Here is a 13,878-nt window from a genome sequence, read left to right as displayed (position 1 = left end):
ACCTGGACAAAAGAAACACTTATGTGAGAATGCTATTCATTGACTACAGCTCAGCATTCATCACCATAGTGCCCTCAAAACTCATCAATAAGCTAAGGACCCTGGGACTAAACACCTCCCTCTGCAACTGGATCCTGGACTTCCTGACGGGCTGCCCCCAGGTGGTAAGGGTAGATAACAATACATCCGCCGCGCTGATCCTCAACACAGGAGCCCCTCAGGGGTGCGTGCTCAGTCCCCTCCTGTACTCCCTGTTCACTCATGACTGCACGGCCAGTCACGACTCCAACACCATCATTAAGTTTGCCGAGGACACAACAGTGGTAGGCCTGATCACTGACAACGACGAGACAGCCTATAGGGAGGAGGTCAGAGACCTGGCAGTATGGTGCCAGGACAACAACCTCTCCCTCAACGGGATCAAGACAAAGGAGATAATTGTGGACTACAGGGAAAAGAGGACCGAGGACGCCCCCATTCTCATTGACAGGGCTGTAGTGGAGCAGGTTGAGAGTTTCAAGTCCCTTGGTGTCCACATCACCAACAAACTAACATGGTCCAAGCACACCAAGACAGTCTTGAAGAGGGCACGACAAAACCTATTCCCCCTCAGGAGACTGAAAATATTTGGCATGGGTCCTCAGATCCTCAAAAGGTTCTACAGCTGCACCATTGAGACAATCCTGACGGGTTGCATCACTGCCTGGTATGGCAACTGGGCCGTTCGCACTTCAGAGGGTAGAGTGAACGGTTCCAGGACATCACTGGGGCCACGCGTCCTGCCATCCAGGACCTCTATACTAGAGGAAGGCCCTATAAATTGTCAAAGACTCCAGCCACCCTAGTCAAAGAATGTTCTCTCCACTACCGCAAGGCAAGCGGTACCGGAGTGCCAAGTCTAGGTCCAAGAGGCTTCTAAGCAGCTTCTACCTCCAAGCGATAAGACTCCTGAACATCTAATCAAATGGCTACCCAGACTACTTGCATTGTCCCCCCTCCCCTCTTTTACACCACTACTACTCTCTGTTGTTATCATCTATCTATAGTCACTTTAATAACTGTACCTACATGTACATATTACCTCAATTACCTCGACTAACTGGTGCCCCCGCACATTGACTCTGTACCGGTACCCCCCTGTATATAGTCTCGCTATTGTTATTTTACTTCTGCTCTTTAGTTACTTGTTAATTTTATTTCTTATTCTTATCTGTATTTTTTTTAAACTGCATTATTGGTTAGGGGCTCGTAAGTAAGCGTTTCATGTGCATGTGACTAATAAAATTGGATTTGATTTTGATTTGATTTGATACTGATCGGGTGACGCTGCTTTTTAAAATTACGTTTCAGCTCGCTCCATCCAGGAAATACTGTGCACTTGAAATGCACCTCCGAAAGCTCCATATGGAGAAGCACTAGCTGCAATGGTTTAACCTAGGACAGTGGTGTATGCTACGCTAGCATTGGGAAACAGTGTGTCCACAGCCAGGGGTAATTAGCAGTAAATGTGGCTTAATGGGAACCTGCAGTTAGCTTGAGGCTACAGGGAGTGTGAGAGGTTGAGAGAAGTTGAAAAAGAGGTCAAACAGGCTGATTAAAATGCCTCTATAAGGCTGTGTTGTTTGTGTGTGTGTGTGTGTGGTTTTGTGTGTGTTTGTGTGTGTGTCTGTGTGTCTCTAAATGTGTGTGTTCTCCCCTCTCTGCTGTGTCTTGTCAGACATGCCGTAGCTCAGTGCCCCGGCGCTTACTGTCTGTCTGTCTGTCTGTCTGTCTGTCTGTCTGTCTGTCTGTCTGTCTGTCTGTCTGTCTGTCTGTCTGTCTGTCTGTCTGTCCACTGAGAGAAGTCTGCCCTCTCTGTCTGTCACTCCAGTGATAGATGGCTGATGGGCCACTTCACCCCTCACTGGAGACTGCACACTCCCCCTGTTTGTCTGTGGGCTGGCTCTCTGTCCAGGGCGGCTCCACATGCTCAGCCATGCAGACCAAGCAATCTCTTCTGGCTGACACTTCTTCATGTTCACATAAATCCATATCCATTTCTCTTTCTATGTCTCTCTCTTGATCTGTCTCTCTCTTTCACTCTCTCTCTCTCTCTCGCTCTCTCTATGTTCCCCCTTTCTCATTCTGTCCATCCCACTGACCTGTTGTTTTCATATTTATGCCTCTTTAATAAATGGGAGGCAGTGAGGGAGGGAGGGAGGGAGGGAGGTCGAGACTGTGTCTATCTCTGCTTAGACCAAAGCAAATGTTGTGAGGCATATTTCTGTGCTAGTTTATATACATGATTCATAAAGTCTTATGTTTTGATCGGATTTGTGATGTGTAACTTTTTTCATACATCCTTTCTACACATTTGCTATTCTTTATTTGAAATTGGAAAAGTCAGATTTCACATGCAGTTAAACATTTTGTATTAAAATATGATTTACTGAGTGATGTAACGTTTACAAGTGAGATTTGGAACATTAGATACGTGATCTACTGTTAAAACTGGAGGGAACACATTATTAATATGTAGTCTGTACTTTCAGGCTCCACGTATTCCTAATGGAAAAGTTTAACATAACTATCTGTGCTTAATCAAAAATGTATTTCCTTGAAATAATACAACATATTATCAAAAACACTTGGTTCCAAAGGGACATCCAGTTAAGTAATACTGTATTCAGTCACTCGTGCTAAAAAGAAAACACACAATCCTGGTATTATAATAATAATAATTTTATAATCATCTTTATTTTATTTAACCTTTTTTTAACTAGGCAAACCAGTTAAGAACAAATTATTATTTACAATGATGGCCTACCAAAAGGCAAAAGGCCTCCTGCGTGGACGGGGCCTGGGATTATAAATTCAAAATAAAGAAAAGGACAAAACAATCATTATGACAAGAGAGACAACACAACACTTGTCAAGGGCTGGCTCAAGGAAACAGGAGAGGCAGAGTCAAGCACAGGAGACAGAAAAATCCGTGAACACACCTTTTAATGAGTATCCAGAAATGTCCAAACACGGTAGGGCAGGGCGCATAACAAATAGATGCTACAAACCCCAGCTTAAACTAAGCAGGGACGCAGCCCACAAAACCTCTGCGGCAAACAAAAAACACAGGCAGAGGGAAAACACTCGTTCCTCAAACTAACACAGACCTGACAAAGAACAATCACGCACAAAACACAAACCTACCTAGCTAGACTAAATACACCCCCCCCCCCCCCCACTAACAACTAAAACAAAACAGGTGCGTGCCTACCTAGACCTGACCAACAGAAAAGTGAAACAGAGGATCGATGGCAGCTAGTAGGCCAGCGACGACGAGGAGGGGCGCCACCATCCGTCGGTGTCGTGACAACACTACATAAAGAGAGACCGGGCGAGGAGGGGCGCCACCATCCGTCGGTGTCGTGAGAACACTACATAAAGAGAGACCGAAGACAACAACATAGCAAGGCAGCAACACATGACAAAACAGCATGGTAGCAACACAACATAACAACAACATGGTAGCAACACAACATGCTGGTAGCACAAAACATGGTACAAACATTATTGGGCACAGACAACAGCACAAAGGGCAAGAAGGTAGAGACAACAATACATCACACAAAGCAACCACAACTGTCAGTAAGAGTGTCCAAGAGATTGAGATAAAAGTGTCCAGTTTGAGTGTTTGTTGCAGCTCGTTCCAGTCGCTAGCTGCAGCGAACTGAAAAGAGGAGCGACCCAGGGATGTTTGTGCTTTGGGGACCTTTAACAGAATGTGACTGGCAGAACAGTGGAGGAGGAGGGCTGCAGTAGATATCTCAGATTGGGGGGAGTGAGGCCTAAAAGGGTTTTATAAATAAGCATCAACCAGTGGGTCTTGTGACGGGTATACAGGGATGATCAGTTTACAGAGGAGCATAGAGTGCAGCGATGTGTCCTATAAGGAGCATTGGTGGCAAATCTGAAGGCCGAATGGTAAAGAACATCTAGTCACTCGAGAGCACCCTTACCTGCTGATCTAGAAATTATGTCTCCGTAATCTAGCATGGGAAGGATGGTCATCTGAATCAGGGTTAGTTTGGCAGCTGGGGTGAAAGAGGAGAGATTAAGATAGAGGAAACCAAGTCTAGATTTAACTTTAGCCTGCAGCTTTGATATGTGCTGAGAGAAGGACAGTGTACCGTCTAGCCATACTCCCAAGTACTTGTAGAGGTGACTACCTCAAGCTCTAAACCCTCAGAGGTAGTAATCACACCTGTGGGGAGAGGGGCATTCTTCTTACCAAACCACGTGACCTTTGTTTTGGAGGTGTTCATAATAAAGTTAAGGGTAGAGAAAGCTTGTTGGACACTAAGAAAGCGTTGTTGTTGAGCATTTAACACAAAATATGGGGAGCGGCCAGCTGAGTATAAGACTGTATCATCTGCAAATAAATGGATGAGAGAGCTTCCTACTGCCTGAGCTATGTTGTTGATGTAATTTGAAAAGAGCGTGGGGCCTAGGATCGAGCCTTGGGGTACTCCCTTGGTGACAGGCAGTGGCTGAGACAGCAGATTTTCTGACTTTAGACACTGCACTCTTTCAGAGAGGTAGTTGCAAACCAGGCCAAAGATCCCTCAGAGTCACCAATATTCCTTAGCCGGCCCACAAGAATGGAATGGTCTACCGTATCCAAAGCTTTGGCCAAGTCAATAAAAATAGCTAAATACATCAACCAACTGAGCAGTCGGATCCACATTGTTACATGGTCCTAATAACTTACAATGGGGAACTATAATTTAAGACAATCTGTTTCCGTTTTCAGATCATTTTTGTAATTACCATGTCCATTTAGATCAGGAAGTACATTTCCAGTTAGTTTATTGAGTTTAGTTTCATTTACAGTTTCAAGTCGGTATGTGGGTGTGTTTTGCCTCAGCTAGAGAGAGAAATAATTAGTATTTTGATGAATTACAGCAATATTGATATTCTTTATCTGACAAATCAAAGGTGAGCCTTTTGTTGAATAGCTATGCAAATGAGTGCGTCCCAAATTGCATCCTATTCCCTACATGCCTCCAGAAGGACCCATAGGGCTTTGATCAAAAGCAGTGCACTATGTAGGGAATAGGCTGCCATTTGGGACACAAGAAAATGACTTGCACACAAGTCACCCACTGCAATTAAGCCAAACCCACTTCAAAATGGCCACGGTTGCATCCCAAATGGCACCCTATGGGACCTGGTCAAAAGTAGTGCACTATGTAAGGAATTAGGTGCCATTTGTGACGCAAGACATGTTTATTTGTTGTGATTAATGGGTAGAATTGGCTATTTATTGCAATTAGGATGAACGATGGGGAAACAGGCAAAGCAATATTGAAATTCGGAAAATATGGTCATTTAGTGGTGTTATGCTGGTTGCCAGGCAACGCATTCTGTGGAAATGTTCTGATCTGTGGGAATCTGGGTGTGTGGGTGTGTGTCTTTGCAGGTCGAGCCATACCTACCCTATGAGTACACCTGCGAGGGAATGCTGGAGAGGGTACACGCCTACATACAGCATCAGGTAGGTTCACCGTGCACACACACATTAACACACACACACATGCATACATACATGCAGGCACTCAACCGTGTCTGTTTATCCCAAAACAATATTATCATAAATGCCTTCCTACCACACACACACTATCTCACCTCTGTCTGTAATCAACCTGGAGAGGTCACTAATTAACACTGATTCTCATTGTGGACTAGACCCGGGTTTCCCAAACCCGGTCCCATACCCCCAGTTTCACGTTTTGGTTTCGCCCTAGCACTACACAGCTGATTCAAATCATCAAAGCTTGATGATGCGTTGGTTATTTGAATCAGCTGTGTAGTGCTAGGGCAAAACCGAAACGTGTACCCGGGGGGGTGCTCTTGTGTGTTTCTGTGCAATAGCCTACTATTTGTGTAAATACACAGTCCTTGACATTATTTTTACTTACGTCATTTAGCAGACGCTGTTATTCAGAGCGATTTACAGTAGTGCGTGCATACCTTTTTGTACTGGTCCCCCGTGGGAATCGAACCCACATCCCTAGCATTGCAAGCACCATGCTCTACCAACTGAGCCATACAGGACCACTGTGCTATTGCCATGCTAGTCATTAATCTAATGTTACTATGTAATACGTGTTTATTGGGTCATTGTTAGATACAGTCCCATATCCCATTCTTTCGTACTCTGAAAATATATATAGTGTATTTATCTACTGTATAGGATATTCATAACCTCTCTGTTTCCATTACAGAACCATCCCCGTGTTTATCTTCCTCGGTGTGTTTAAATACAGTTCCCGTGTGTGTTTACTCTTCGGCTGCGTATTCCCCTCTAACCGGGGACGGTGTCAGTGGGTCACAAACCAGTAAAATACATAGAGCCGGGTCACTCTTATTCGCTGACTCATCTCCACACGTCTCAGACCTTAGTAGGGCCGACACAGACAGAGACTGAACTGTCACTATCAGATTCTGATATATCTGCTCTAATCTGTTTGTGTCTGAAAAATTGCCAGTCAGAACTCCTATTAAAACGGTCTGGCTAATATGTCAAATCGGTTCTCTTTCAAGTTTTAAAACGAGTTATCTCTCTGGTGCTGTTGGACCCAGATGAGTTTTGTCAGGGAATAGGTGAAGGATTGATGGGAGATTATTTGGAGTGATGTGCAGTATAGAGGAGGTTAGAGAAACGGCTGTTTATTTTGTATTTCTGTCCCTCGATGCCCTGAAGTGTTTGGAAATGTAGATTTATTCACAGCTAAAGGCAAAAGTGTCAGCGGGCTTTGATTTGTGTTGGCTTTCGTGTTTGTTTTGCGTGGGAGTGACAATTCGTGCATGTGGATGTGCGTAGCTAACTTGGCATCTGTGCGTGCATTTGCACTGTCAACAAAAATACCACATTCTGTATAATGTAATCTCGGCACCCAGAAACAAATCTCCTGTGTGTGGTATCACGAGAGACTACCTATGTGTTGTGTTGTTCAACATCCCCTTCCCCTCTCTCTCCTCTCCCTCCAGGACTTCTGTACCCCCGAGGCCCCCTTCCCTCCGGCCAACTCCTCCTCCTCCAAGCTGGGGCTTAGTAGTTCGGCTAGCCCTGGGCCTCTATTTGTCCTGCTGCCCAACTCCAGTGCCCTAACCTGGGCCCCCAACGCCAACGCCCCCCCTGCCTGGCCCCCCCTCAGCTCCCTGAGGCTGCTGGCGTCCCAGGAGGGCCAGTCGTGTGTGGAGGCGTGCCAGCGTGCCAACCTGGTGTGTGAGCCCGCGCTGTTCCGCTTCGTCAATAACAGGGAGGCCCTCCGCGGGTGAGTGGCACCTTGGCACACCTGTTTTCACATTAAGCCATATTCGTACACACACACACACACACACACATTGGACATACGTTTCTAACAGCCACACACACACATATGCAGACATTCGAAACACACAATCACTACACGTCACTAACAATCATACAAACATGCACAATGCTCTCTGACCTCTGTAACCACCCTACCACTCAAATGGTACCATAGAGTGGTTAGTTCCCTAAGGGCTGTCTGTGGGCGTAATACTCAACCAGCTACAGCAAGGATGTCAGGTTCAAAGTCTTCTCAGTGATGTCAGGTGTCTTGTCGGCGCCATCTAGAGATCTGTAGTGACAGCAGAATACGATAAGAGTGTCACAGCAACGCCAACTCTTCCTCCTCTTTTATCTTTCCCTTTCTCCTTGTCTTTCTCTTCATCACCCATCCTGCTCGATGTATTTTTTCTTTCTTTATCTTCGGTTCCTTTTTTACTTCATGCCTGTCTCTCTCTGCGCCTCTCTCTGCGCCTCTCTCTGCGCCTCTCTCTGCGTCTCTCTCTGCGTCTCTCTCTGCGTCTCTCGCTGCGTCTCTCTCTGCGTCTCTGTCTGCGTCTCTGTCTGCGCCTCTGTCTGCGCCTCTGTCTGCGCCTCTGTCTGAGCCTCTGTCTGCGTCTCTGTCTGCGTCTCTCTCTGCGTCTCTCTCTGCTTCTCTCTCTGTGTCTCTCTCTGTTTCTCCGTCTATTTCTCTCTCTCTCTCTCTCCCCCTCGGTTTCCCCTTCCATCTCTTCCCCCTTTTCGTCCTCCCCCTCCCCTCATGGACTCTCTCTTTCTCTCTGTATCGCTCAATCAAACACCCTCTCTGCATCCCCCCCCCACCCCTCCCCCCACCAGGTTAGAGGTGCAATGTGAGGTGGTGGAGGCGGAGGTAAACCATGTGTTCCCGGCCTTCTCCGTCCTACGCAGGGAGTGCGGTCTCCAGAAGGACCCCCTCCTCTACAGCTGTGCCGGCCTCAGCCCCAAGTACCGCCGCCTCTGCCCCTGCCGGGACTACCGCCGCGGCCAGGTTGCCCTCTGCCGAGACTGCTTATGAGGAGGGGCCAGGAGTTTTTCCAATGAACGCCTAACCCAGCTAAGTGGCTAGGAACAACTCCAGGCGCTCTAGTTATAGCCTATGAATTGTAGACTATAAACTATGGACTAAAATGAACCGGCCCTGGTTATGATGCTAGGAGAGGGGGTGGCTAAAGCCCCCGACTGGAAGACTTGGTTTGAGCTATCCTCTGAGCTTGAGTGGGTTGTTGTCCCATAGTCACCCCCCCCACCCACCCACCCATCCTTCCTTGGTTTCTAAATGGACAAAGATGTTTCTGATATGAGCCTATGGATGGTTTGCCTCAAAGCTCCTCACTGGCCTAAGAGAGATGTGCTGGACTATACTGCAACGAGTATAACCGTTCACCATGTGGCCACAGCAATACACAGTAGTAGAGAAACGGCTATATTGCCATCTAGCTAGCTACCTAACTAATACCTAGAGGAGACCACTGACCGGAAGATCATTGATTTGCTGCTACAATATCAATAATTTGACTTTAACCCTCCAAGACCAGGGAGTTAAGAGAGTAATTGACCCGGGCGAGAAAATGGGTCCTAGAAAACGTGACCTTTGGGTGGAACGCCAACTTCGGGTCAATAACCAATCTCCTCTCCCCTTCTCTCTTTGGCGCTGCGCTTTGACAATGGATGATGGACACAGACTCTCTCCCTAGACTCTCTCCTCCTTTTAAAGATTAAATGTTTCTTTTGTGCGACTAAGATAACCCTGACTGCCAACGGAGTCAATGCAATCAGCTCTGTTGCGTTAAAATGGACTAAAACAGATTAAAGCTTATTTTTGAATAAAGCGAACGTTTTGAGCTCTGCTACTGCGAGAACAGAGGATTTTTGAGGACCTTTCGGTGGTTTTGTGGTGGAAATAAAAAATAAAAACGGAAAGTTAAAACGAGATCAAAGTGTCACTGTCGTTTTGTTGTCGGTCTTGTCATGGTTCGTAAATATTTTGGTTTCTTTCATCTCCGGCTGCTCATTTACCATTTCCCTCCTGTCCTCCCCTGCCCATCCATCCATGAGAGAGAGAGATATAAGAGATGTTTGATCTTCCACTCCTCCACAGCCAGAAGCAGGGGATGAGACTGTCGATAAGTTGCGTTGGAGAGGGGAGGAAATCAGATATCTGTTCTGCTTTCTAGTTTTCCAGACCAGACATGCACTTCTGAGGCCAGCGTTCAAAACACTTCTGCTTACCTTGGGAAGTGAGTGGGTGATCCAACATAACCCTTAATGTACCAGTCCAATGCTCATAGTAGGATAGTAGCTGGACTCTACTAAGAAGAAGAATATGAAACATACTGTACACACTGTATATACAATTATACCGTAGAAGTCTATGGAGTCTTGGAGCTAACTGTTTTTACGCCAAGTAGGAATCCTTTGGGAGAGTGCAATGGTTTTCCTCTGATAGGTCTATGGAGGTTGACATCTATGGTAGTGACGATAGTGGTCCATAACATTAGATGTCTATGGTCTTGGATGTACTGTCGGATGTACTGTGTGTTGTAGAGGGTATAATCTTCATAGTGAATATCGATTGCTGTGTACTATATATCTATTGAAGCATTGGCTTGAAGCGTTAGTTGACAGCTCTGTTTCTTGCTCCGGGTCAGTATTCCAGTGAATGAAGTAGAATATAATGAATAATATATAATCAGAGTGAAGGCCATGCAGAATTCCCCATTGGCCTGAAAGGGAATAAGATAGCATTATTTAAAGCTCTCTGTGTTTTCAATTTCATATAGCCCATAGGCCAATGAATAATTTTTATCCAGGAGTTCATCTCTTGGAGCTCGATATATACAAGAATAATAAAAAGCCACTTAGCTGTACTTTGCTGAAAGATAGGAGTTTGAATGAAAACCTAATCCTACTGTTCCAAGGGGTCATAACGCCATTTCTCAACAGACAGAACTGTTATAATGTAGTTTTATTAGCATTACTTGTGATTAAATCATTATATAATTAGCACAGTGATTTATTCCCCAGACAGTGAAAGGTTAATTAACTCTTTTGTCTCAGTGTCTGCCTATTGCAGTGTATGTTTGTGTGTGTGTGTGTGTGCATAAATTAATGTGTGTGTGCGTAAGGACTGTGTGTGAGTATGGATAAGTTTGGGAGGTACACACATACACTTCTGAGCATCACGTGAGTTCCTGAAACAGGATGGGCCAGAGAGATTTATCACGATCCTTATTTATTAATCTGAGAAAATAAACACACGTTCACTCTTTCTTCTCTCCCTCCATCTCATAGGGTGACGTTCAAAGTTTATACACTGAGGTCATCTCTTCTAATTGGCCTGAGTTGCTGATATTTGCATAAATGTTGCCTAAGAGAGACACTGGACAGTTCTGAAACAAGGATGCCCGTTCACCATGTGGTCCTGGTACTCCAGCAGGAAGTCAGATCAGACATGTTGAAGATGATATCACACTTGAATGTTATCTTTGCTACCTAACTCTTAGCTACTGGAAATAACCCACCAGAGATCATTCATTTGCTGCTACAATATCAACAACAACAAAAATACTTTAACCCACCAATACCAGGGAGTTAAGAGAGAAATCGACCTGGGGGAGATAACAGGTGACACATCTTGTGTCAAACTCCTAGAAAACATGACCTTTGAGTGGAATGCCACCTTTGGGTCAACAACCCTCTCACCTCACCTCCTCTCTTTGGCGTTGTGCTTAGACTATGGATGATGGACACTCACGCTCTACTTTTGACCAGAGTCCTATGGGCCCTAGTCAAAAGTAGTACACTAAATAGGGAACAGTGTGCCATTTAGGACTTAGACAGGGGGATTTTCAGCAGCCGCATTTCATATTTTTTATAGGCCCTATCAAAAAGCTATGCAGGCAAACAGTACTTATCAAAGACACATTGTGCGTGTGCGTGTGTGTGTGTGTGTGTGTGTGTGTGTGTGTGTGTGTGTGTGTGTGTGTGTGTGTGTGCGTGCGCGCGTGCCCTTGAGCAAGGAAGATATGCCACAGTGTGTGAACATTAAAAGTTATCTTACTAAGATGCCCGGGGGCAACTTTAAATACTCCATTTGTAGCTCATCAGAGATTTCAGATTGTAGTCCATTTTCAACAAAGGCAACACCATCCAAATAATGCCGAGAGCCAGCATCAATGTCATGCCTGTAAGCTAGTAAAGGAAAAAGATTGAATGGCACACACCATAGAATACTCCAGGCCTCAAATATGAGAGTTGGCTAGCTTGAATGTGATGGAGAGAAACTTTCTAGGGTCCTCAATGGGGTGTGATACATCTCTAGCAGTGGCAGTCAGTGCCGTTTAAGATGAGGGAGGACGATTGTTTTTCATGAACATGGCCTTATTTATTTTACAGCATACTGGATGACTGTCATTCATATTCCATTCACCCAGTTCAATGTAACATTGATAGGTTTAGGCTACATGATAGTAAAATTTTCACTATACCCATCATGAGGTTGCTACAACCTAGCCTATGAATGAAAGTTAACAACGTAGGGCCACACAGGTCGAGAGACAAATTTGAGGTGACAGATAGTGACACATGGACAAATAGTGACATTCAGTACCGCCTTGCACACTCTTGCCTGCATCTAGCTGATATAAGGTATAATCATTAGTCCAAAAGTTTCAAACAAGAGTTTCTATTGGACAAATTCAGGTATGTTTATCCCTGTTTTGTTACGTTTGCTTCCATTTAAGAAATGTTTTTCAACAGAATCGGTGGAATGAATACACCCCTGATCATGCTGTATTCCTTCTCGCATCCATGCGCTCTCCTCCTCTCACCTCTTCCCTTCGCTTGTGGACTTCAATGCACAACACATCAGCTGTATGTGACCAAGCGAAAATACCTTTCCAGGCCAAACCGCTACACACAGCCTACATCGTTGTCACCATATTAGCTAAAGTAACATCATAGTCAGCATAGCTAATAGAACTAACGCGTTAATAAACCCGCTACAATCATGCAGTAACGTTACAGTGTACAGTCAGTAAGCAGTTACAGTGACAGGCCCTGGTGGCAATAAATTTGAAAAATGAAAACTTACCTTGACTTGGAAGACTTCCAGTGTTGTGTTGGATAGTGATAGCTAGCTAACTAACACAGCATCCCTCTGTTTGAGCAGGGTGTTTCAGTAGGCTAAACTAGCCAGCTGCATTTGCTAGCTAAGTAAGTGAAACTTAAAGAAAAAAACACACTCTCTCTCTTTCTCTCTTGATTCTCCTTCATTTTGGAATAAATTAATTGTTCAAAACTGTTCAACTAATTGTCATTCACTCTCTTTGAGTCAACTACTCACCACATTTTATGCACTGCAGTGCTAGCTATCTGTAGTTTATGCTTTCAGTACTAGATTCATTCTTTGATCCTTTGATCAAAGAATGACAACATGTCAGTTCATGCTGCAATAGCTCTGATAGGTTGCAGGACATCCTCCGGAAGTTTCATAATTACTGTGTAAGTCTATGGAAGTGGGTGAGAACCATGAGCATCCTAGGTTTTTTATTGAAGTCAATGTACCCAGAGGAGGACAGAAGCTGGCTGTCCTTGGGCTACACAATGGTGCTACTCTACAGAGTGCTGTTGAGGCTACTGTAGACCTTCTTTGAAAAATAGTGTGTTTTAATCAATTATTTGATGACATGTGATTATATTTAGTATAGTTTTATCTATAAAGGATAACTTTTTATGAAATGCATTGAGGATGGTCCTCCCCTTCCTCCTCCAAGGAGCCTCCACTGATCTCTAGATGGAAATATTCATCACATCAAAGCTTTAGACGGTGAGATAATTCTTATCTATGTAAGCAGGGCTATGGTGAGTAACAGCAGCGCCTTAGCATTCACAATGGATTATATGCTGTTCATCATATCTTCTGGCGACTTCACCAAGGAACGTTACAGTAGCTTTATCCACAATGGATGGCATGTCTTCATTTTGGAAGTGACTAGAATATAAAATGAGGAGAAAGAACTAAACCAGACTGAAATACTCAAACATACAGGCTCAGCTTAACTTGGTCACCAATAATCTAGTGAGATAGCGAACCTGGATACCCTTAATATCCTTTGGCTGATGTTGGCTCAATGTTGGATTTCCAACATCCTTTCCAACATTCTCTGATATCGGGCCAACGTTTCTGTTTCACTTCCGCAATATCGTGTTATTAACCATGGAGTCCCCCAACTAAAGACTATTGACAGACATCACCAGCTGTAGAGTAGAGTAGAGTATATCTATAGACAACAGCAGTAGAGTATATCTATAGACACCAGTGGTAGAGTATATCTATAGACACCAGTGGTAGAGTGTATCTATAGACAACAGCAGTAGAGTGTATATATAAAGACACCAGAGGTAGAGTATATCTATAAACACCAGTAGTAGAGTATATCTATAGACAACAGCAGTAGAGTGTATATATAAAGACACCAGCGGTAGAGTATATTTATAGACAC

At 44.5% G+C, this 13,878-nt stretch overlaps 1 protein-coding gene across 5 annotated transcripts in view; it reads left to right on the top strand.

Annotated features, from left to right (window-relative positions):
* LOC115178308 (alpha-1,6-mannosylglycoprotein 6-beta-N-acetylglucosaminyltransferase B) overlaps window positions 1-8,622 on the top strand; it is a 159,942-nt gene extending 151,320 nt beyond the window's left edge. For all 5 annotated transcript variants that reach the window (XM_029739428.1, XM_029739426.1, XM_029739425.1 and 2 more), the window contains 3 exons: window positions 5,459-5,533; window positions 7,030-7,316; window positions 8,192-8,622. In XM_029739428.1, the coding sequence (XP_029595288.1) occupies window positions 5,459-5,533; window positions 7,030-7,316; window positions 8,192-8,390 (561 nt within the window). In that variant the 3' untranslated portion in view covers window positions 8,391-8,622. The remainder of the gene's footprint in view (window positions 1-5,458; window positions 5,534-7,029; window positions 7,317-8,191) is intronic.
* The last annotated feature ends 5,256 nt before the right edge of the window (window positions 8,623-13,878 follow it).

Source organism: Salmo trutta, chromosome 38 (genome assembly GCF_901001165.1).
Source record: "Salmo trutta chromosome 38, fSalTru1.1, whole genome shotgun sequence".
NCBI lineage: Eukaryota > Metazoa > Chordata > Actinopteri > Salmoniformes > Salmonidae > Salmo > Salmo trutta.
Note: the sequence above shows the minus strand (reverse complement) of the source record. Positions and strands in the feature narration are given on the sequence as shown.